The sequence below is a fragment of the Epargyreus clarus genome, unplaced genomic scaffold (genome assembly GCF_041222505.1).
Source record: "Epargyreus clarus isolate Ecla_fem2 unplaced genomic scaffold, WU_Ecla_fem_2.2 ptg000019l, whole genome shotgun sequence".
In the NCBI taxonomy this organism is placed as follows: domain Eukaryota; kingdom Metazoa; phylum Arthropoda; class Insecta; order Lepidoptera; family Hesperiidae; genus Epargyreus; species Epargyreus clarus.
The window spans coordinates 1,899,524-1,925,371 of NW_027332227.1; the positions used below are offsets into that span (position 1 = coordinate 1,899,524).

A 25,848-nucleotide genomic window follows, 5' to 3' on the forward strand; every position below is an offset into this window, starting at 1 on the left:
TTTAATAGTTACTTAGCTACTGTGTAACCGATGGTTATTTAAATTTATAGTACGTAATTAAATGATTACCGATTTGTACGGAATTCGGAATAATAATACGGTTATTGAGTAGGATAATTAAAATATTGAAGTTTTTATATACGAAAAATTAATAATAATGCGACAGAAAAAAGTTTTTAAAATAATAAGAGTATTTACATGAAAATCTGCGTAAGGAATACGTTTCTTGTGTACAGCGCCCTCTGTGCGCAATACGTAGAAACGTAGTTTCTACAATGACTTTATAGATGGCGCCACATGTATCTAAAATATTGTATTAAAATCATTTTACTAATATGTATTTTTCTTTTTGTTAAAGATTCGTTCGTGAACAGCCAAGAATGGACCGCATCCCGTGGTGTCACGGAGCTGAGGGTTGGAGTCTTAGGCTCCCCGGACAGTGGAAAGTCAGCACTAGTACATCGTTACCTCACAGGAGCATATATGCAGGAAGAGAGTCCAGAAGGTAAAAAAAAAAAACTTCTTTTTATTTCTTATTTACTTATAAATATTATAAAAAATATTTTCGTTATAATTAAATATTTAATGACAGCTAGAGGATACAGCGCCATCTAACAGTATCACTGGAAGCCACGTGCCCATCTCACTCGTTGTAATTTTTGACACAAACGACAATAGATGGCAGCAGTTGACGTCTAGGCTATTTTATGTAAAGTTCGATAGATAGCGCTGGTTGTTTCTTATTTTTGTAGACTGAGCAACTTTTACAAAAATATTTCGTTTCATTTTTAGTGGCATAATTATTACCTTTTGTTACAGGTGGTCGTTTTAAGAAAGAAGTAATAATCGACGGTCACAGTTATTTACTTCTAATACGAGATGAAGGTGGACCGCCAGAAATGCAGGTTTGTACTTACCTATTAATCTCGAATATACGTATAGGTATTTTGTAAGTTTAATATCCAATATTATATAAATTGAATATTCAGAATTATAATAAATAATTATTTATATACCAATTTTTACTTTGATATGCGAAAAATTCTTAAGAATATTTTTGCATATTACTACTAACGACGAAATTCCATAGTACTTACCGATAGTAGGTCCTATACCTATTTGTAGTACATTTGTAGTACAACTACAATACTGTTACTAACTTACTACCAAAACCTATTGGTCTCCATTCTTAAGGTATATCACGTCACTTTTGACCTAATATCAAAATCAACACAATCAGAATGCACTCGTATGTTCGTACATCAGTTTTATCTACAAAGTTTTGACTGAACGGATTTAAAATGTAAGCCAAAGAGAGCTTTAACTTTAAACGTGTGCATAGTTTCGAATTCCCGCCAAACTTTGTGTGGAATGGCCGAGTAAGTCACAACTTACTTGGCTACATTTTCACTACACCCCTTTAAAAATATTGACGTGTACCAAAATATATATCCGTGTACAAAATACCTCATTGACATATAATCAAATAGTGACATCTATTTTTTAAATTAGTTTAAATATCCCTATCCATTGAGCCAAATTCTTACACGATTGGTTTGGATGACAATGAATGATTAGTTTAATGACAATTACCATAGTCACAAGTATTTTTTATATATTTTTATTTTAGTATTGAATAAACTTGTATGTAGTTGCTGTCGATCATGGACATCTGTGTCCAACTTTATATACAGGTTCTATCTGAAGCCGATCACAAATGCGTAGTAGTCCGGAGTACTGAGATGGTTGCCTTAAAGTAAGTCAGTCGAATTCCATATCGTTTAAACGAAACACAAGTGCGTCACGCTAGAAATTTATGTGACGGTGGTACCTCTCTTGTCGCACTTTACTGGTTCTACCATTTATCAAACAAATTATGCACTGTACCTTGGCTATGTAACTACCTTTTTAACTTCACCGACGTTTTTTCTTAAATATGTGACGTATCGTATCGTCTCCGACAGTGGATACACACCGACCTTTATATCGATTTGGGCTATAAACGGTCGTTCTGAGTTCTAATAGGTGTTCGATGTTTTCACCGCGCAAGACCCTAACTTTTTATTGCTGTTTTACAATCTATAACTTTATTGTAGTAGGTTTTTTAAAAGAGTTTTTTGTAAAGGTAGGAGCAATTGTTTATATAGGCAAAAGTAAAAGGCAAGAGTTATAGTAAAACTGATAATATATCATTATGTTTTTAGTATTAACATTTAAAACTTATGCACATTATATTATTATAATTATTATTACTAGTTTTAAATGCGTAGGTAAATGATCAAGGTAGAATCATTCCTATGTAGGTATTATTTTTTGCCTATATATGCATTTTCGTCTTATGTATATGAATCATTGATCTAACTGCATTTTTATAGCATGTTATTGATAACCATTAATTGAATTAATATCTGTGTCCCATGGATATCGGGAATTTTCTATTTCCTATATAACGCCTTAAAAAAATATTCTGCTTTACCACACCCTTCAAACCGAAACAGCAACGTTACACTGCTTGTATGAGACTTTGGCTATACTTCGACAATACGTAAAGAAAGTGGCGAGCCTCTGAGACAATCGAAAGGCATCTTGACACAAGCTGAGATACACAACAAGAAAGCTCTGAAAGCTCGCCAACAGAGCTGAAAGGACGCCATTGTTTACCAACGGACACCGTCTCTACTCTCTATCATAGAGACGGGTGATAGGTAGCCATTGTTTCATGGAAGGTGCTTATAGATTCGGGATTATGTTACATTGTAGCGTCTAGACGAAAGGAATATAAATATAGGATAAAACTACTTCGCAACTATCTTCTAACATTTATGTGTTACTAGCTAACCCGGCAAACGTTGTGTTGCCATATAAATAAAAAAATGTTAAGGGTGAACAACCCTTTTCACTTAGGAGTATGAAAAATATAGAGTAGCCGATTCTCAGACCTACTGAATATGCATATAAAATTTGGGGAAAATCGGTAAAGCCGTTTCGGAGGAGTACGGTAACTAACATTGTGACACGAGAATTTTATATATTAGATTTTAATTAAGCGAGCACACACACCTGTCAATGAAGCATGTTGTCTCTAAAATCTCACTACTAGACTATTCGTGTTAGGCAGTCGTCTATACATGCCATACATGTCTAAGGAGATAAACTAAATTGTACCAAACTGATGCATTTCGCTCACGTACTCAACTATCGTAGGGGCAATAAAACACTATACGTCCACTCTCTTTAAAGTTTTCGCATTTGGAGCGCTGCGGGATTTTGTACTGAGGGAACGTAGTATAGGAGTTTTAGAGTGAGTCAAGGTAATATAAAGAGCCATAAGTGTTTAATTCAATCAGTTTTTCGAAGATTTTTCTACCGAAGTACACAAAGTAGTAGTGACGTCTCTATTTTCTTAGATTGTTTGCTTTATCGAGTAATCTGATACTTCGCTGCAGACCAGTATGGTGATTACTCCACCAAGTTTTTGGATAAGTAAAAAATATCATTTGGTATTTAGTATAGTTTCAACAGGATTTTTATAAACTTAACATTCTCGTGAGTTTCAAAGGACAACGACCGATAACTATAAGTACTCACATGAAACAATGATACTCGTATCTAGATATTGTTTGTTAATACTAGATTGATAGTTACTACACACTTGAGTACTATCTATTGAGTATCTTAAGTATATTAAGAAATTCTTAAGTAATTCTGAAAGACGGTACATATTGTCATGTCTATATGGTTAAACTGGTGACTCCACCGACACTGTTATTTATTGTTTCTGCCTTGCAAACAACATACACTACTATTATCTACTTTGAAGGGTGTGTCTAGGCAGATCCACGAACACAGGACGTTCGACGTTATTCCTCAGAAGGTATTCAAAGCCAGTGTCAACTTCCAGGTATGTTTTGAGGTAGATTATTATTGAGGTGGGCTAGGTATTACGTCAGGATGTCTGCATTCTCGTGCGCTATTTCAAATTCAAATTAAATAAGCATAATTGAGGCCCACTTAAGTACTGAGTACGGAGTTACAGACCTAACCAAACCTAACCTTTACTATATACGAAATATCGGAAACAGAGTAGTACATCTTACAGATTGTAGGATTGTAACGCAACGTTTTTTAATTAAAAGCCGATGGAAATGCGTGTGTTCTATAATTAAATGGCCTCAGTTTTAATAGGCCTACTTGGTTGTGCAATGATTTAGTGTTCTGTGCGTAAGGCGTAATCCTCTACATAGTTACGTGAAGACATTGAGTTGATCTTTAACGTTGATTATATTGTTTACATGCGCTTATTATCAATCAATCTATGTAATGTTTTAACCGCCCAAGATTATAATTTGACCTTTATTAGTTAAAGTTCGAACTTAGTAGGCAAAACATTTTGAGATTGGAGTGATTGGATGGAGATTGGATATTAATATCTATCAAACCTCGCTCCACAATACTGCTACTATACAATTGATTGAGGAGGGTTAGTAGATTGTCTGTCTATTGTTCAATCCGTAGAAAAGGCCTCTGACGGTTTGACAACTGCTATCCAATTTTAATCTAAATCTTAATATGTCCTAGATCATGCTCCCTAAATTTAGCAACTTGCGGTCACCCATCCAATTTGCGCCCACGCCTGATGTTGCTTAACTTTATATATAATAAGTAACCAAACCAAACCACGAGGGATTTGAGTGTTCTTTGTATTCATAAATACCTTAGCCTCCAAATTATGAAGAAGGAAGGTGATAAACGCAGCCGAAGTTATGAATACACCTAATTTAAACTGATAGTCCAAAAGAATTCAGACCACATTTAGTGTCGGGACACCAAAACTGCTCAAATAGGATTTCCGCGTTAACGTAACCTTAATTGGGCAATTCTAATCGCGGTACCTTTGGCTTAGTTGTCCCTTTCCACCCCCTGTGTGGTGGGTAGGTTGGAGTGTGATAGAAATAATCTGTCGGCTCTCGATGTAACATCGGATGGTGTAGGTGTTGCGAGTTGCGGCTGTTAAACGATTTGTTTGCGGTTTTTATACGTGACTAACGTGGGAGCGTTTACTGTATTAGCACAGTATAATATATCCTTATACTGTGGTATTAGTGTTCAAAAATTTCTTTATATATGGTTTTGGGAGGTGTTAGAATTATTTATAGTACGTCGGCGGTGATACTTTTACACGTTTTCAAGCTCATTGCAGACTTTTCGTGTGATACCTAAAATTGATTGCAGATTTATTGTAATGTATCGTGTATGTATCACATACCACAACATTTTATTTCGCATCAATCCTCGTTATATCGTCTGAAACCCATTACTGTCTCATTGCTGGACACAGATCTCCTCTCTAGCCGAAGAGTTTAGGCCATAGTCCAGTACGCTGACCATCACACAGTCACATTACGTAGGATCTTTATTTAGAACTTTCGGGTGTGCAGGTTTGTTCGCGAACTTTTTCTGATTTTCGATCACCCTTTAAGCAAGTGATAATTAATTTCAAATACATAGATTTTGATTTTGAAAACTCATATGTAAGAGGTTTTAAGATGTTTCCGTATTTTGGTTAAGGAAATAGAGCTCTGCAATTCAGATATCTATATTTTGTTGATAAGATGCCACATGTTATCAATTCTACTCGTATCAATACATTCCATTTATACGAGTGTACGTGAAATGAAAATCACCTCTTATTTTATCAATATTCGTTCACTTCAATCTAGATTCAATCTATCTATCTCGATAGCATTTAACGTTCCACTCCGCTTACGATCGATAACCAATAAATGAATGAAACTGTGTGATTATCGCCGTAAGTGCATAGTGCGATGCTTGATTCATAGTGATTGATTACGGTCCCACTGCTGGGCTTCTTTCTGTCAGAAACCCCATATTAAGGGATTGCTAGCGGCGGTAACCACTTGCCATCAGACGGACTCTATGCTCGTTTGCCACTCCTGTAACAGAAAAGACTATTTGAGATTGATAATAGATATACCACGCCATCATTAGATGGACTCCATTTACATTTGACATTAACATTTGGCGGTGGTAGAACACTTTGTGATTCGACTCCGGCGGCACCACCGCCACCTTTTTCTGCTTCATAACAGCAGTCTTAAACGCTGCTGTGTTCTGGTTTGAAGGTTGTAGCGTAAGAGAGACATACTTTTTCGAGGCGTTCCAGCTTAGTCTTTAGGGGTAGCGGGGCACGTGTGGCTGACCTCAGGTAGGAAAATCTAATCCTATCTGGGGTTGGTTACAGATGTCCGTGGACGGCAGTAGCCACTTACCATCAAGTAGACTGCATACTCCTCTGCTACTCCTATATTATAAAAAACATCTGTACATTTGACATTAACATGTGATATAATTTTTTATGTATTTACAAAAAATACTTTAAAATCGATACGCTCTGTTTTAAGTGCATTTCGAAAGTAGCGCGTTATAAAGCAGAGGTAGCTCTAGAGTTAATTAAAGGTATAATGAAAGAGGACCCGTCTCCGATGCAAATAGCTCTTTGTCGAAGCGTAGAGATATTGTTTCGTTTAAACAAAAGATCTGTTGTTTGTGGTCCCATCACTATAATTTCCAATGAAAAATCGAAAGCAAAGTTACTATAAAGTATTACTAAAACTCAAAAGCATTATAAAGAATTATAATAGTGTTATTAAAGAATTTCTAAAAAATGATCGTTATAAAACGTGGTACATAAAAAATATATTTTTCTTTAATAATCTTTTTATTTCGTGATATGTATCTTGAGTTATATAGGTATTTAAGCTTAGTCTTAGAAAGTAGAATATTACTTACAACAAAAAATTATGTCCTTTCTAAAAATGTATACACCATACACAGATGCACTCGAGCGGATACTAGTACAGTCAAAATATCAAACCAACGTACTGTCAAAATACCAAACCAATTTAACTTGTTTCGTACTATTGCCGTCGAAACAACAGAGCCAGCTCTTACGTTGATTAAAGGATTAATTGAAGTGGGCGCTACGGGGCCAGCGCTAGATGATTTGTTTGAAGCCGGTTAAGACAGGGATTTGTTAGTCGGACTAATTCAAGCTACGGTTTAAAGAGTTTTGTTATGATCTTTAAACGCAAATTAAAGTAAGATTTTTCCTTGTAAAATTCTCTTTGTAATTTGTCTTTCTTTGTAATAGAAGCTGTGTGAATAATAAAAGTACGGCACTTTTGATAAATACCCTGATTTCTTTAAATTATTGTATTACAGATAGTGGATGATAAATTATTAGCAAGATGTAATTCTCGTAGGTCACGTCATCAGTGCAGTTCTGCTATAATCTGGCTCAAAAGAGTAAGGTAAACATATTTTTCAAAACTTTCGAATTCAGGCGTTAGGCTAACAAAGCATTATGATCCACTTTATTTGGTCTTTAGACCTTATATTAATTGAAAACAGTTACCTATCTATACTTACCGGTCGCAGTGACCACTTAATTTCAAATGTTTATCACCGAAAACATAACTTTAGTGAAAATATTTTCTACTTACAAACTTAACAAAGTTATTGGTAAAAAGTTGCGAGTGAAAAGATAATGTGAAAAATTTATAACACTAAACTTATAAAACTGTCTCCGAACCCCATTTATGGGAAATTTAAAATTATTTCCAAATGAAACGGAGCGAAATATACGCGGAATAAAATTTAACGATTCAAATAACGTAGGGATTACATCGGGATTGGAAAATCTAATTTCAACATTCGACTTTGCACATGTCGGGAGATCCAGCTAGACTGAAACGTAAGGGAATGTCTACCAGACGGAATATATCAGACGTTTCGGGAAATTTCAGAATGTTTCTGATTAATTCGATTCGTGGAAAGACATCATCAATTTTATTAAGTATCCCATTTCTGGTGGCAACGAACATTGCAACTGGAATTTGGTAGACTTGACATACCTTTTAGAATTTCCTACAAAATTCTGATGCTTGCAGGTTTCCGCACTTCTGATTCCTGCTGATCCTCATTATGTTTTACTTCAACGTTAATAAAGCAAGAGTAACTCCCTTAATTAAAAACCAAATAAGTAAATATCTTGGTTGGTATTGGAACTCCGGGCCCCTTTCTTTAGTGAGATATGTGATGGAACGCGTAAACTCTTCAATCTACAACACTAGCACTAAATTCTTACTGTCAGACATAAATAGGTGAGATTATTAATTTACTAAATTATAATTTACAACATTGCGACATAGATACTCTAATGTAGACCTAGATCTTACACAAACATACAATTTATAAGGTGTCCGCACATTATGTACGCGTAACCCTTCTATATTTAGTGGTCTATATCGATGCAGGCCATCCAATCCGGGTGGTTGCGGTGACGTCACGGAGGTAATGTGCCGATGGGGCGTAAAGGAAACCTTTTACACGGCAGCCGCAGCTAAAAGTAGTTTCAGTAATGGCTTCATAAAATGTAATGATATTCATTTAAGCGGTCCCTCGGTGGGCGCCAATTGTTTGTACGCAACCCACAATAGATGTCGTTATACGAGCTGCTTAAGGAGTTTTCCATAGGCTTTCCTGTTGTATTTTTAGCTGTGTATCGATTGATAGCAGTTTAATAGGACGCGTAATAAAACTATTATTCTCTGGTGCATTTTTTTTATGTAACTAGAAATTATCTATTAAATGAATATATTTCGGACATAGAGACACTTAGCTTAAGATTTATAATTGTGGGAGATATAAGATAGATATCTTAGGGTTTTAAGGTTACAATTCTAGTAAGTTGGGAGGTTTAGGTTATTATCGGAGAGTCAAGGGGGGTTGACGGGTATAAACTCAATTCCCCATACCGTCGTAGTAACTTTAAAGGATATTAGTGATATATTGTTTAATACGGATAACTCCAACGTAGGCGATTATTGACTTGACCTATAATATTTTCTATCAAACTAACCTTTCAGAAAGGATATAAATAGATATGTTACTTATGTATTATTTCGTGTGAAATGTTGTGAGTGACTTTTAACGTGACCTTTACTGCACGGTATACTCACCCGAAATAGAGAGGCGAAATGGTTATGTTAAAGTTTACGGGTAGTTTTAGGATAAATATTGAAGTTAAATGAAGTACAATTATGTTTGTTACAATGTTTTAAGACCTCGGTACATACATGATACATTACGTAAAGGAAGGTTATAGAATCTTTTATGGTTCGATGTGGATATTTGATAAAGAATACACCTTTATTCATTTCAAGTTAATTTTCGGGGGTAGCGACGAATTTAATTTTAATAAGAAAATCTTATATATAAAATTCTCGTGTCACAATGTTAGTTACCGTACTCCTCCGAAACGGCTTTACCAATTTTCACCAATCTGAGATTCAGCTACTATCTATCTTTCATACCCCTAAGTGATAAGGGTTGTTCACCCTTAACATTTAAAAACGGGTCAGCTAATGTTACTATAAGTAATGAAAAAATAGTACATTACGATACGAGGACGAAAAATTTTTTTCTGACAAGTGTGAGTTTGCAGGCCGAGCCGCAGGCGAGGACTGCAATCACACGAGTCAGAAAAACATTTTTCGTCCGCGTGTTGTATAAAATTTTATATTACGGGGTCGGAAATGGGGGTTTTGCGCACGCGAAGCGTGCGTAAAACGTCAATTTACGCACGCCGTGATATAAACATACTTTAAGCACAACAATAACAAACAAATATGTAACCAAAAATTCAAACCTGAGCGCAGCGAATTCCAAAATCGTTTACCTTGTCGTAAATGTCTTGGGGCGCGTGACCGAAAGTACTTCCTACCCGCATCCCGTCTTGCGGTTATGACGGCACACGACCTGTCACGGATGTGACAGAGGCTCTCGTAATGTATTCACAGGATTATACACCACCTTATAAAAACATACTCTATGTGCATAAGAGAATCAAGTCTCTTTCGATCAATAGGTTAGGTTCTAACCTTAAGTTGGAAGCTAAGGAACTTTAGGTTAGAAGATTATTAAAACAATTTTGAAATTTTGCAACCCAACTTATAAAATTTATCTAAAGGTATTATTATTTCAAACAAGCACATCAATACCTATTATTTTGTTCATTGAACAAAATGCCAGAAGAAACTCATAAATACGTCCCCAGCGGGAAAATTTATTCCGAAATAAATCTTGGAAAGGTTAACAGGCCTACCCACGTGGTTTACTCTCAATCAGTCCACCCCGAACGTGCGAAAATATATTCAATATTAATATACATACATAGTGTTGCTTCCGTACGTCCAGTGCAACCATAAAACGTCCTGATGTCGTAAGCGACCTACATTTCCTCACCACGTCTCGTAATTCAGGGAGGCAAGCACTTTTGAGGCATTTGTCGCAATTCCATTGGATAAGCGATCTACAAAAACATGAGCGAACTCGTAGTCATTTTTTATTTTAATTTGCTATAGAAAATGGCCAAATGATGTTTCTCAATTTCTGGTAATTTTATTACAAAATTTTGTAAAAAAAAATTACAATTGTAGTTTGTTTTTTCTAAAAAATAAGAAAAATGTTTACAGTATCTAGAAATTCGTTTAGGTAACTATAACTAACGAAACTGACGTTACTAAAATTGGGGAAACCATTAAGATTGGACATCGGAGGCATTTCTTATTTTTACCGTCTAACAGCAGTATTAAGCGTTGCTGTATTCTAGTTTGAGTAAGAAAGTTGTAAGGCAAGACAAACTGAAAATGTTCCAACATGACTTTTAGGGTAGACGGCTCTGTGGTACACAGGTCGTCCACTCCAATCCTCGGAGTTAATTACAAATGTTCAAAAGCAGCAGTGACACTTACTAATAGTTGAAATTGCACGTTCGTTTCCTTTTCAGTTTCATAAAAGCTTTATCGCTTCTCGCTCTTCGTTGTCAATATGACCTGCGCTTAACTTTGTTCACGGTTTTTAATTGCGTAGGAAAACAAGTGCCTTTGAGCGCCGTCCCTTGGAGATGCTTTTTAATTTTCGAGGCCCGTGATTCCGCACGCTTTTTGATTTGAACGTGTGTTGATGACGTTCTTTTAAATAAGTTGTACTTTATTTTTTAGTTTTCAGTTTTGTATGAGATGAAAATATTTTTAATACGGAAAGGACAATGCCCATGAAAGTATGGACCGTCGTCCAGAGTTGCATCAAATTGAAACTTGTTGTGGACGATGTATAATTAACCAAATACTACCACCAATAATTATTTTTTAGAGCACCCGGGTTCTGAAGTTATTTACTGAAATGTTACATAACCTCAAAATCGAAAATATCCGACGATAGATTGATGGTCGGTTTTAATAATGTTGTCCCTGTAGTTCCAGGACTAGAATAGGGCTACGGTATCCCCTGCCTGTCGTAAGAGGCGACTAAAAGGGGGCTTCCGGGGTTGCGGGTGGCAAGAATGGGAGCTCGAACCGCCCAGCCAGCGGCCCCGGGAAGGACGACGGTATGTGTGGTCGCATACCGTCGTACACACCAGATGGTGTGGCGAGCGTCAAGCCGCCTGGGCGGAGCCCGACGGGGCAACGCGCTAAGAGGACTCCGGTTGCGTTCCTTTGAAGATCCCGGAGCCCTCTACGCAGCGCAGAGGACGGCCACCGGAGGGGTTTTAGTGCGGTAAAAATCCCACATAACCCGGCGTCGCTCCCACGTTGTCGGGTACCTTTTGAAGGTTTCCCCCTCGATAACAAAAAAAAAGGTACCTATAATGTAGTTCGATTAACATATTTCATTTACTTTTAAAGGTAGTAGGTAAAAAAACCTAAAATAATCCTAAAAACCTAAAATATTACATTCCGAGTATAAAATACCGCCATTTTCATTTTTAAGAACAACAATCAACATTTCGTCTTATTTTATCTTAAATGGAACCCCCTTGTTCAAAGAAACTATTCTGATCGTCAAACTATGTAAAAAAATCAAAAAATAATTTTAATATTACTTTCATTTTGATGCATGAGAAAAATCATTAGTCAAAACACTAATAGATCTTATTGAATTCCGAGTATAAAATTCCGCCATTTTAAGTTTTAAGAACAACAATCAATATTTCGTCTTACTTTATCTTAAATGGAATCCCCTGTTCAAAATAGTACATTACGATACGCGTGGCCTAAGTAGCCTATTTTTGCACGGCGTGAAGTTAGCGTCCGAGCGCAGCGAGGGTGCTAAACGCCGTGCAGATAATAGGCTACTTTTGTCACAAGTATCGTATACTATTTTATAGCTCGTGTGACATAAACCCGCTTATACTTGTGAAGAAATATGAAAAAATATGATAATTATTTTGAAACTTATAAATGATTGAAACTAAAAATTATGAACTAAAAAAGCAATAAAAATGTGACACAACCAAAACCATTGAAATTTAGAAAATTTAGTAATTATTCTGCACTTGTGATAAAGACAAATCTAACACCACACATACGTCGATCTATTAAGACATTTAGGCTGCATACAGGCGTATTAAAGAAACGTGAACAAGTAACTTTGTAATAACCCTTACAGATCAGCCACATTTTGTGTGCCTTGTGCATTTAAATTCCGGAAAGTCGCCAAATCGCAACAAAATAGTTACTATAAAAAACAAAAACCCGATTGCTAAAAATATAACCTATGTTATCGCCACAATTTAGACGAATTCAGCGACACATCATGTATCAAAATTAATGAAGTCGTTTGAGTTTGCCAAAGAATGAAAAATACATACGTAACAAACATATAGTCGAAAAACATCACCTTCCTAAATCGGTTTAAATAGCTTTTCTTCATAAACTCAATTATCCAAATTTTCGATAATCCGAATGCCACAAATACGACAACAAATAGGTCGCTTAGTCGAGATTCTACTGGAGTAGTATTATGGCTAATAACTTTGAATTGATAACGATACCTAATTTAAATATCTCCTACTATGGTGTGTAGCGAAAATAAAACAAACACAGTCAAAACATACAATAAAATTCGATAAAGCCCAATAGTTAGTCTTATAGTGATGCTATTGCTTAGTATGTACACAATGGCAAAAACATTTATAAATACGTCCAAAATAAAATATTAAAATAATTATAGCTTTAAACAAAATACTCATTACTCACTTTTAATTTTTAAATGGCATTTAAAAGTATGAAACGTTCATAGCTATGTTTATTTTTTTCAACTGTGAGGGTAGTGTATTAATATTTGTACGGTGTAAAAATCGGCTACTTTGGACACAGAAATGCGTAGCTAAAATGCGGGTTTAGGTCACAGAGTGCTATAAAAACTATTCTGATCGACAAATTATGTAAAAAAATCAAAAAATAATTTTAATATTACTTTCATTTTGACGCATGAGAAAAATCAGTACCAAGAATGGGCATTCTCCTTTCTATGTACATTTACGAAGTGTCGGATCCATCCGAAAGTAATTTTGATGTAACTGTCCGATGAAAAGATTAATGTCAAAATGAATTTTTGAAGCGCTAAAATCTGTATTCTATCTACTTCTCTGTAAATCCGTCAGTAAAGTTTCGGTGCAATCGTCACATCCTTAATAGTATACCTTCCTTGTAAAGCCCGTCCGAAACGGATATCCGTAGGTGCATCGGGTGTTGGAAATCGGCGAATCTTCGGACGGACCTTCGGTACTTTGATAGTACTCGTATTATCTTGGAGTGTTTCATACCATACCTACCTTAATACATATTAGGTATAAACATTGTAAGCAAAATATAACAGAATTGCTATTGCAGTAGGAATAGCTAGTGTTACGATTAATCCATCAAAGTTAAAAGGGAATTCTATCTACATTATTTGATTTCCATTCAAGTTAAAATGAACTGTAAGCTCCATAAAGCTTTCATCGTCTGAACTCATTGCAGCCTTCCGGCCGGTGATTGCGACGGCCTAGTTGACTCTTTGCTAAGCTTTAAGCTCATATCTCTTTGTTAAGGTTTAAATCTCTATCTCTTTGTGAGGTTATAGCATCACTACGACACTGGCCAACCGCGGAATGCATTACATATGCCCTTGAGAACTTTTTTTAACAGAAACCTTAGGCACGTAGGTTTCCTTAGTATGTTTACCTATAAGACAAATGATAATTGCTTCTAATACATAATTCTTATCCCATACAAATTTAAGACTATCTGCTACTGTTGGTGCTTACAAAGAAACGCATGTATTTTTTTCAATAGCAATTGGGCATTCAAATCATGTAATGCCTAAATGGCCCCTGTATCCCATGGATATCCTTAATCAACCCCACATAGGATTGTAATGTCAGTTAATTACAATCACCTACTAGTAATTAGGCAGTAATAGGCGGGGCAGTGGTTCTTTCAGGATCGAACCACAAAGGGTTTTACCACCCTAATGCCATAACAACTACTTACGTATTTCCTACAGTATGTTAATCATATAGCTAACAAACCCACCGGAAAAGGCAAATTTCCCCAATCGATCAACGGACACACGACGTACCTACACTTTTTTTTATTTAAACATGACATTTTCTTTGGCGCCGAGCAGTCGGCACGCTCGCCCTTCGTAGGGTGACATGACATCAAACTGAATTAAACTCTATCGAGTTTTACTAAAGTTTAAATAGGTACAGAACGAAAGAGGGCATATAGATCAATAAATTAATAGAGAAGGTGGCAATTGAATTCGCCTTGATTGCAGCAAGAAACAGTGACGGTAATTTATAACGCAATTATAGTACGTTGTGTACGGCGCGTTGAATTGTCGCCAATTAAGTGGAGTGGCGTCTTCCTTACTATTGTTTTTGTTTTGAACTAACTGCTAAATAGTATATAATACTTTGTGTGTGTGTTCAAGACTTAGAAGGAATACGAGGTTGGTTTTGAATATTGACTGTGGAAAATAATTGTGATTAAATATTTTCTGATTTGGATCTTAGGTAAGGAGTTGTTGGTTATTAACATACATTATACCTGTATTTTCGGAATAAGGAGAATATTTTCAGAATTTTATAATTAGGAGGGTTTAGTTCATGGTGCACTAAGCTGGCTACACATATTACTTGGTAGTCTCTCCATTATGAAAAATTGACAGAGAAATATATATGTTTTGACATAATGTTCTTCTGTAATACTTGTTATATTCAACTAGACTTCTAGAGTGAAAGATCCTTCGCTACTTCTGCTACTACCAGTCTTATCGTTGTTATTAGTGTATGAATTACCGTATACAGATTTAGTATCGCAATAAAATATTATATCTATATCTGAGTCTCTATCTTCATTTAAATTGACCGCACACGAATAAAATACCACAAAACCATCAGGAACAAAACCACATTAATCACCTTCGAATGTTCCGAACTCCACAACATAAACAGCCAGTGACATTTATTTATAATTATTGTCAATTATCAACGGTGGCGTTGCTATCGGCGCGTGGATCTCCATAATGTTCGTAAAAGCTTTTTGTGAACATACTCGTACTCGTACGTGAGTGATGGCGCATATTGATCGAGAGAGATACGAGTTGAACGTTGAACAAAGAATGGTTTGAGGCTTGAGGATTGTTTTTTGCCTAACTGAGATTGTCTCTGAGAGATCCATGACAACTTGTTAACATTGCTGTACTTTTGTGGTTATAAAATAATTTTAACGAAGAAATTGTATATTTTTGGTAAAGTTATCTATTGCACTTTTTAATAAACTCTATTTTTAGCTTAAATATTATACAAAGCGTTTCAGTATTTTTCTTAAATAACATGATGACTGTCATAAATTGCATACATATTACATTATTACACAGAAATATTTATGTAACTTGCAAATAATAATAAAGTGTACCAAATTAAACTATTAACATTACAATCATATATTTAAAATTATTTTGTTTCGACTTTAGATGCCTTATTTAACATTAGAAATTAATTATGCCTATGCCGCGCCTCAACTACGCGTATCTTGAATATGAATTAAATATTCCTTATGAAGTCTTCGGTGTGGGGGCGAAGGTTCATCAATGTTTCAAAGGCTCTACGAATTAGCCGTACACTGACTTTTGGATATACTCTGAATGTCACGAAAGTTACATGAGTAGCGTTATAACTACACATATGGCTTTTTACGAACTTATATTGGAACTTTGATGTCAATGGACGTGGGATCTCATAGATGTAGTGCTGATATTAATTAAGTTGATTTTCATGAACAAGAATTAATAAATTTCAATTTAATTGCTACGTTATAAACTAAGGCTTATTTGTTATGCTAATGAAACTGACACTAAACATTCCTTTCGTATTTTTTAGCAAATCATGAGAAATGGACTGCTTTTAACGTACATGAACATAAAGACAGATACTATAGAAAGAACTATTTCGTCCTTATAGTATTAAGAATTTCTCCAAAATATATCTCGGAATAACTCCCGACCGTCAAATGATCGACGTCCGGAAATCAGGTTTGCGACAGTGATCATTTACCAAAGTAGCCGCTAACGAATGACCGGCTTAAAAGAAGTTTATTTACTTTTGCCTATTTTTAAGCGACTTTCCGACGGAAAGTGGTTATTATGGACCCCATCCCTAGCGGTTAGCTTAAGTTATCGACAAGATTATTTATTCTCATCACGAACAGAGACAAGGCAATAGGTAACGACTGGAAGTAGGTCGACATTGCAATTATCTGACATAAAGGAGCTACAATGAGCTCAGGACCCTTTCAAGTCTAAACGAAGCCTCACAGCTCGTTCACGTAGCCTTCGTATGAGTATCTAGACGTTTTGATTATCCAAGCTTTGTGGTACATCGTATATCTATCTTAATATCGAGACGCGTTTAAAAGATTTTTTTGGATTTTTTAAGATTCAACAATGATGGTGGTAAAACCAGTATGGATCGGCTGGCTAAGTAACACCGCCACACCTATTTCTAGAGTGAGGTACTTCTGGGATTTAGTGGAAGGGTGTTTTTTAACAATCTTTCATCTCCTATTTAGAACCCTTAGAACCTATAAGAAAAACTTCAATAAACAATTATATGCTCTACAAACTTATTTAAATTGTGCTTTTTTTCATAGATTGCTACCAAGTAGTATTGCATTCTGATCAACCACTACTCTCTATGTTATCTACTATCAATCACGATTATTATAATGATCGCACGCAAAAACAAACGTTTAGACCTTGACATTGCGATATATTTACGTAATTTGCGTACAACGGCCATTCTAAGACGTGACTCTATCGTAGAGATCGATTTCTTAATATTTACAAGGTAAGCGTCTATAATGAACGATTTGTAGTGGAAAATGGCGTACAGAAATGTAGAGTATATAGAGTGCATATACAAAACGTTTTAAGTATTAACATGTTATAGGTATGTTTGATAAGATTTTTTATGAGGACAATTTAAAAAGTTTTCGAATAGATTTTTCTTAAAATACTTTGCGAAGCTGTTAAACTTATTTGACTTTCCATACTTTTGACTTTCAATTCTGTATGAAATCTACTCTCAATGGAAATATTTTGATTTAATCCCACATACAAGAACACTTTGAAACAATTTGCATAGCCCGATTTCAGCGTTCAATTCAGTGTTCAATTGTAATATTCAGTTGCGAAATGTTAACAAAACTCTGATGTGTATCAACGAAACGGTAAATTGCTAACTTCAGGAAGCCGTTCGCAGGAGTCCCGTATTACAGGAAAAGTTTCAGCAGTAGCTCTTCAAAAATGCAATGTAAGCTATTTGCTATTTGAAAAGGAATGAAAATAGCAACATTTTTATGTATCTTAAATTGATCGCGAAATGTAGGATTAATGTTTAACAACTGAAAAATAGGTTTTCATTTTATGGTTATCGCCATTTTGTATATCATTTTCCGATTATAAAAGCAGTGCTAAGCGGTGCTGTGTTCTGTTTTGAATGGTGTGATATCGATACTTATCCAAGGCTTTCTAAATTAGTCCTAAAAGGAGCAATCTTAGGTAAAAATCTAATTTTATCTGGGGTTGATTAGAGATGTCGATGGACGGCAGTAGCCACTTATACCTTCAGTTAAACTGCAGGCTTGTTTGCTACATCGATATTATATAAAAATGTAGTACAATTTTAAATTATAAATATTTGAGACAGCATGCCGACATTACCGCCGGACGTGCCACGAGCATATCCTCGTAAAATTAATCCAAAGTATGTCGTACGACGGCACAGCATCCTAATATCATCGGTACTCTGTGTTGCAAGCACTCAAAACTTAACTTCATTAAAGTTGGCAGTTTGTTCCGAACAGTGTGACAACACCGTAAGTGGTAAACTTTTATATTTCGCCGAGTTACTTGGCAAGTTCGTATACTTGTAGTATACCCACTGTTTAACTTAACGTCGCGCTGAAGATTACTTTTAGAAATTATTTTTGTTTCTGGAAAATAATTGGAGTATTAATTACAGCATATTTGAGAAGATTTTCAGCTAAATAAAAGTGATCCCTGTATATTTTCATTTCTAACAATAAGCAAAATTGGAAAATTTTCTTCTTTATACTTGTTTATCTTTATTCTGTTTATATTTCCATATAGTTATCTCTCAACCACATTCTGGGCTACAAGATCTCTGCAAAATAATATGCAGATTCCTCGAGTACTCTTTTCTGTTCTTTTTTAAACTTACTTTTTTTGAACATAGGACAATATAATACTGGATGATTAGAAACAAACAGCTTATGATTAATAATAATCAATAGTAATATTATTATTTTTAACATATATGGCGCCTAGCTTCATTTAAAAAATTACTAAGACTTAAGATTTACTCGACCTTACATACCCCACTCAGTTTTAATAATATCTATCTATTCTTCAGAATATAACCAATGTATTTTATGAAGATTATTCATAAATTCCATTAAGAGCCGGTTGGTGGCACCACCTGCGCTTTAATATTGAGTTTTATGTATTATTTACATAGCCGTAACTTATATAAGGGGCCTCCTCTTCGCTTAAGGAATGTCAAATATTAACTCGTCCGTAGGCTCTAGTCGAAAATTAAGAATGTTTATGTAATGTTTATGTTAAACGCCATTATATCTAAACAACAAATTGTATGATTAGTATATAATAAAATTTTCTTGGGACCAATTTTATATACTTAGGAGAAACTGATCAAATTTTAAGTTAAGGGATGTCCGCGCCGACTACGGAACTTGCATACTGAACAACTGAAGTTATTTTTAAACAAGACCCATTCGTAAAAAGGTATTGTCATAAAATGACCTACATTAAAGGCTATTTATTATTTACGATGATATATTAGGTACTTGCCTAAAATATTCCAGGGGTGGAGTCGCCTGCCGCTATTTCTTTTTTCTACCTCATCTGGACTAAAGGTTAGGCAGAAATAACGTAGGTTATACAATGAATTTGCTGTTTTAAGTAGAGAATAATGCGAGAGAAGTGTAGGCGGCATTACCTTGGAAATAGGTTACATACAATACCGATCACTTCGAGATAATCCCATTTATAACAAGTGCTATTCCGTAAACTATTACGCAATATTATATATCGTGTTACACGTTTGTATAAATTAGGTTTCCGTACTGAAAAGGCGTATCAGGGTTCCGTGCGTCGCTATCATGACGTATGAACAGTTATTCATCATAGATATGATAGTTATTTTATGATAGTTATTTATCATAGGTAGAGATGTTCCTACATAGTACCTACTCAGGAATAATAACGCATCTGTTCCCAACCACAGAGCGGACTGCAATCGTATTTGGGAGTGATAATAGCTGTCCAATGTCCGTAGTCCACTTACTGTGAGTTAAATGCTTATTTCCATATTATTATAAAAAAAAGATCTTGTCAATAAGTATACAAACAATAGATGACATTCTCCCTGCTAAGGAATTTACGTTGTCACGTGTAGCTAAAGCAAAAACCAGTTAGGATCGTGTAGGTATTCATAGCTATTCTCTCAGACTAATAAATATAGACTACGCCTCTCAACAAGAGCATTGAAGTTGACAAATTCAGCCGGTTTGAAAATAAAACACGAAATACGGACACAATGAAAAGCTTAAAAAAATCGCAAAAGCAATCAAGTCGTTTAATGGATAATAAAAAATGATATTACGTAAAAAGTCAAAGTCACAACGTTATCGTTTGCTAGCCGTTCAAAGTCACTTACACAAGTTCAAGTTGTGCTTTAATACAATGTTATGAGAAGTTATCTTTATTTTTTGGTCTGAGTCACGCGAGACAAATAGGTATCTACTGTGTCGATAGAATTACATGGAATGCTTGCGAATTGCGAATAGCTTCTCTGTGATAAAAATACTGTTCTATTATGCATTCCAAATTTAAAAATACGAACGGAACGACACAAGCAAATCGGTATGTATAGGTTATTGCGTCTCACGAATATGTAAATGAGTACCTACTAGTAGATATTTATAAAAATACACGTGATAAATTCACGATCAATTCAAATTTTAAGTCAAAAAACCTTCGATCACTAATAAGAACGATCGAAGCAAAAAAACGAAAAATATGTGTTATTTCAATATAGGTCATGACGTAAATATTTATATACCTACTTAACTATTTCCTGGTAAATTAAATTGTTTATTTTTCTATAATTTATTTTCCTACATTTACTAATTTTCCTAATTTTCTTTCAAAAATAACATTGAATGAAACGCAAAATAATTATACGAAGAAAATGAAACGAGGAAAATAATTTTAAAAATATAAATAGGTATTATTTAAAAATGGAATGTTTGGCCGCCATTAGTCTCCATCTCCAGGATGACTGCCGTGATCTGAATTGTAATGGCTACCGTCAATGTTCTTTGGAGCGTTAACCTATAGAAGAAAGGTTATTATTTTAGGACAAACGACTTATACAATACCTACTCGTATAACATAAGATGCTACAATGCTATTATAGGTAGAAGCTATCTAGCGTAAGATAAAAAATATATTCTCATATGGTTACCTATTTTCATTCATAATTGCAGACTTTGTGAAATATCCTTCTGGACTCTCCCAGTCTTAAGAGAAATATCTGCCCAGCAAATTTAGTAATTAAATAAATTAAAACTTACGTCTAAACAAATTAAATTAAAAAAAAAACAATTACAACAATCTATGACAACAAAACACACTTTGGGAAAGGCCAGTTTATCTATATCACAATCATAGATAATACTAATCTATGATCACAATCATCAATTTTGTAAATTAGGTACGTAACAAACATTCAATGTCTATGCTGGAAGTATAAGGGTGGGGTTTCCCTAAATAGGAATTTCCAAGTCCCTTAAGTACACTAGTTAGATAACGCAACACAACGTAATGGATTTCGAATTTCAACTTTTACTTTTAGATTTAGTAAAACCCTTTTACCGTTTATATTGCAGTGAATGGAATTAAATCATTCACTCGTCCAAAGTGTTGCCATAGTGATAGCCATTTCCAGATAAGTAGAGAAAATAGTTAGGTACTTAAGACAAATATATTTTTTATACTTGTATAGTTTTTTTTACCTTTTAAGTGTGCTGTAATCGTAAAAGAATTTCCTTTGATAAGGCGTTTTGCCTCCGGCGTATACTCGTAGTTTGGTCGAGACAGGATAAATGGAAAGGGCACTTTGAAGAAAATTAACTCATAATATTAGAAAACAAAACAAAGCTACAAACTCGCTTTATCTCACAAAAACTTACCTTGGAGTATTGAAATAAGGGTGATAATGCTGTTAAAATGTGTTGCGGAAACGTAAATGCGTACAGAGTTCTACCGAAGCAGTCGGCCGGAGACAATTTTATTAGAATTGGGTTCTTTAATTAGGCTGTAATTTCGTGCTTGGCTCTGTTTGCTACCGTACCGTTTTGTACGAATAGTGCTATGCTAACAATTTTAACTACACATTCGATCTTTCGCTACTTAATTTCTAATTGGGCATAATTTCAGACACGTGCCTGGTTACTCGTGCATGAAATATTCCGATGGGGTTCTGTAGTTATTAATGAGCGTGTCTTAACCAAAGTTATCGACTTATTAGCAAAATATCTTGTTCATTCAAGCGTGTTATGTTTTGAAGTGTATTGACATTACTCGTTTATAATAAAGTCAACTTTATTTTTTTACTTGCGTTTTGTTACGCCCACCAGATTGCAAATGAGATATATTAATTCTATGCTTAACTAAGTGTAACATAATTTTTTATTCGTATTTCAAGTGTTCATAATAAGTCACGTCGCGTTGGTTGTCATGGTTTGTTTTGTTTTCAATGGGTATAATGAGCGATGGACCAATGGCGTGTGATGTTTTGTGAGCGCATCTCAATGTCACGTTTTCACTCATACACGTTTGTATAGAATAGTAGTTGGTATTGCTCCAGACACGTAAATACAATTTTGCTCAGTCTAAATAACCTATTTTGACCCTTATGAACTTAAACTCAAGTGACATGGCGCTTTTGTAAATAACCTTGCGTTATTAGGAGATAATGTCAGTAACCTCGTTTATACAAAGACGCGATGACTATGAGCGTCGTACTCGTACCTTAGGGACTTATACTTTAATGTTTTAGAGTGTACAGAACAATTCTGAACTTAACGATGCTAAATAATAAAATTTACTTTTCATGAACAATCCTTTTCAAAGCACTACGAATTGATGAGCTATAAAATTTGCTGAGTGATTTTATATTGTCTTATTTACACTTTTTATGAATTGAAAACAATTTCAGACAATTTTTTCTATTATTTTTCAATCTCAATTTTTAAGTAATTTGTTAGTATAATAAATATTTTATTTACGGCATTTTTAATGATAACAGAACGTCCCTTTATCGTTACTTGCATATGCGGATGCATGAGCGGAAATATTTTGACCACATTACAGTATAAGTTAGCTCTACAAGTAGGGTTGCCAAGTACGCCAAATATTTCATGTTTTGTTTAACGAATATGCAGCTATTCTCCTGCTAATAAAATATGCATTTTCGTCTATCGTCCAAAAACACCTTTAATATTGTCATAATATATACAATTATTACTTTAATATCGTTACGGTTCATGTAAATGAAATTACTTAGTTGAAATATAATTATTGTATGTGTTACGAAATAACGTCTAATATTTTCGTTTCACACTATACTTTAAGATTGTTTAGGTTGCTTTGAGATCGTTTAAAGCTAGGAAATCCCAATACTTATTGTTGCATACTTGGCAATCCTACCTGAAAGTATCATATAGCACCGACAGCGTACGCAAGACCGGCGTGGGTCACGACATTATATCGGGTTACCTGTCCCGCATTATTCTCAGCTATTCACCGTGTAAAATACCTATGTGTGTGAGGCACTTGCGTTAGTGGTACCGTATAAGCAATATTTTTGCATGCTCATACTCATATTTTTTCATTAAACTAATACACTCTATCTCTTCGAGCATATTTTGCTTTTTGCAACTACTTTGCTTCTGAATTTAATAACAGAGTTTGTTGTTTGCTTTTATTATAAAAATGCTTTAATATTTGTTGAGAGAGAGAGAGTTAGAATAATTTAAAGTTTTAATGAAAAATGTTTTATATTTGCCGTTATATGGCTTTGAAAACTACAAAGACTGTTAGGGTAACAGAAAAGTATTCGGACGTTCATTTCATTTTTATGTTTAAAATCTGTAAGTAATAATATTAGGTATTACTTAACAGTCACACAGAACCCTAAAATCCTATCAACACACAAATGTAGATACGTAGGTACTTTCGATAATATGACTTCTTTTGTTGGGAACGCACCCCGAGGTATCCCGAGTTGTCGGGGGCTTGGAAACCTGTTTTCAATACCTTCTACGAGACAACAAAAGCAGTAAATTTATTTTATAGATATGCTATTGTTACAAAATGTTTCAGAGAGACCTTAATTTATTTTTGCCTCTATCCAAATCATAGTTAAATTTTCATCAATAAATAACAAATTGTTTATTTTTATAATTTTGTCTTTTAATTCCAAAAAAAAACGTATTAAATACAATAATATTAAAGAAGGAGAAAGCATAGCTGTAGCTGTAGAATAATAAGAAATAAACCCTCGCTATATTGTTTATTTTATCCAGACTGCTTGTGTGACGCGATAATAAAGCATGTTACCTTAGTAGCTGCTGACATGTTGACGTTAAGATTGAATTATTTATGAGGGGAAATTTCATTCTGTTGAACGGGCAACCCTTCAAGCGAACCGACAAATTTCCAAGTTTGTTAAATCTTCAGTTGGAATTTATAAATATGCTCATATTTGTAGAGCCAAGCTAGATATGTATAATAAATTTTTAATGCTTTTCAAAGAAATTATGAAAATTTGCCACCGACGGTCGCCCAATTGTGGACCAATGTGGACAATTATACAGTGCTACAAAGTTTATACTATTATATTCGAATAATTCGAATGGGTTGGGATTCAAATAAATAACAAGATGAATTCATTTATTTTCTTTATTTTTATACAACATTACTTACAAAACCTTGTGTAGGTATATATGTATTAATAGCGACAATTTCCTTTCCGTTTTATATTATAGTAAAGCAACCGATATTTTTACAATCCTTCCATGTACGACATCGCAATAGTAAGTGTAAAGTAATGTTATCCTTGTAGTAAATATTCTTCCTAGTTCAGCTTGTTTGTTTACTATGCAACGAATCCACCTAACATCTACTTGCGATTATAATTGATTGCAGTGTTATTTTTACTTCATGAAGTAAGGCATCAGTGCACTGTACCGGATACGTTATCAAAATAATTTGCCGCTCGCATTTATTGTTATATAAAGTAACTTGCACATGTTGAGGTTTGTATTATAAATAAGCTGTTAATATTGATGTTCTTGTATGTGACGTTTTTATGTGATCTGGCTCTAGATTGATTTTTTGGGTATTGGGCAACCCATTTACTTTTTCACAAAAGAGCATTTCCGTGTAAGTTTACAAATGTAGAAGACCATTTTCTAGTGAATAACAAATACTTACTTATAATCATTTTTAATTCTTATTGTTTATGTTTACAAAATTGTATATTACTGTGCCAGTAATGGATAGTGCATATAGCTTGTAATGATACACGCCCTCAAAAGATAATAACGCGACTATCAGCGGAACAGTTAGTGGCGAAATGAGCAAAATTCGTTCCATGAACGAAACGTCCGATGTTAAAATTACTTCCTTTTCCATTGTAGTGTTCCTATATGTTCCTAGTTTTTTTGTTAATACGTTGTATAATTACCGCCAACCAATAATGCTTATAATAGGCAACTAATTATATTTTAACTATTTATGTTTCAATAATATTAACATTTTTTATTTTTTATTTGACTTCAAAAAGTTTCAACTAGTTAGTTAGCACAAATTGCTACGCTTTGGAGTATCATTTATATTAACATTTAAAAACTTGCTTACATATTTACCTTTGATGGTTACACTAATTACTTACCTGAGCTTACAAGTTGGTAGCGTTTAATCGTAATTTAATTTGTAATTTCCGTGTAAAACTCTGTATTTTTTAACTTGAATGTCGTAACTTCAGTTTAAGTACAACTTGATAGCTTTTAGACCTAGTTTAGTTAGAAATTTTAACTTCCATGCGCCCTTGCAAGCGAAGCTGTGTCAGTGTAATTACGGAATCTATACTCGCTGTAGGTGTATAGGTACGTAGAGGCTGAAAATTTACAGTGCGTACGTATTATACCTAAAGTATAAAGTTTATTAGACTATGCTATTATGTACTAGTACTATACCGTTTATAACCAATATATTTGGAATTTCAACAAAACTGATAGGCAACAAACCGATAGGACAAATCAC

General features: G+C 34.4%; 1 protein-coding gene across 1 annotated transcript in view; it reads left to right on the forward strand.

Annotated features, from left to right (window-relative positions):
- The window catches only part of CenG1A (Centaurin gamma 1A), a 288,986-nt gene that overhangs the window by 239,631 nt on the left and 23,507 nt on the right, over window positions 1–25,848 (forward strand). The window contains exons 2-3 of the mRNA XM_073084020.1: window positions 359–505; window positions 820–905. Coding sequence (XP_072940121.1) covers window positions 359–505; window positions 820–905 — 233 coding nt within the window. The remainder of the gene's footprint in view (window positions 1–358; window positions 506–819; window positions 906–25,848) is intronic.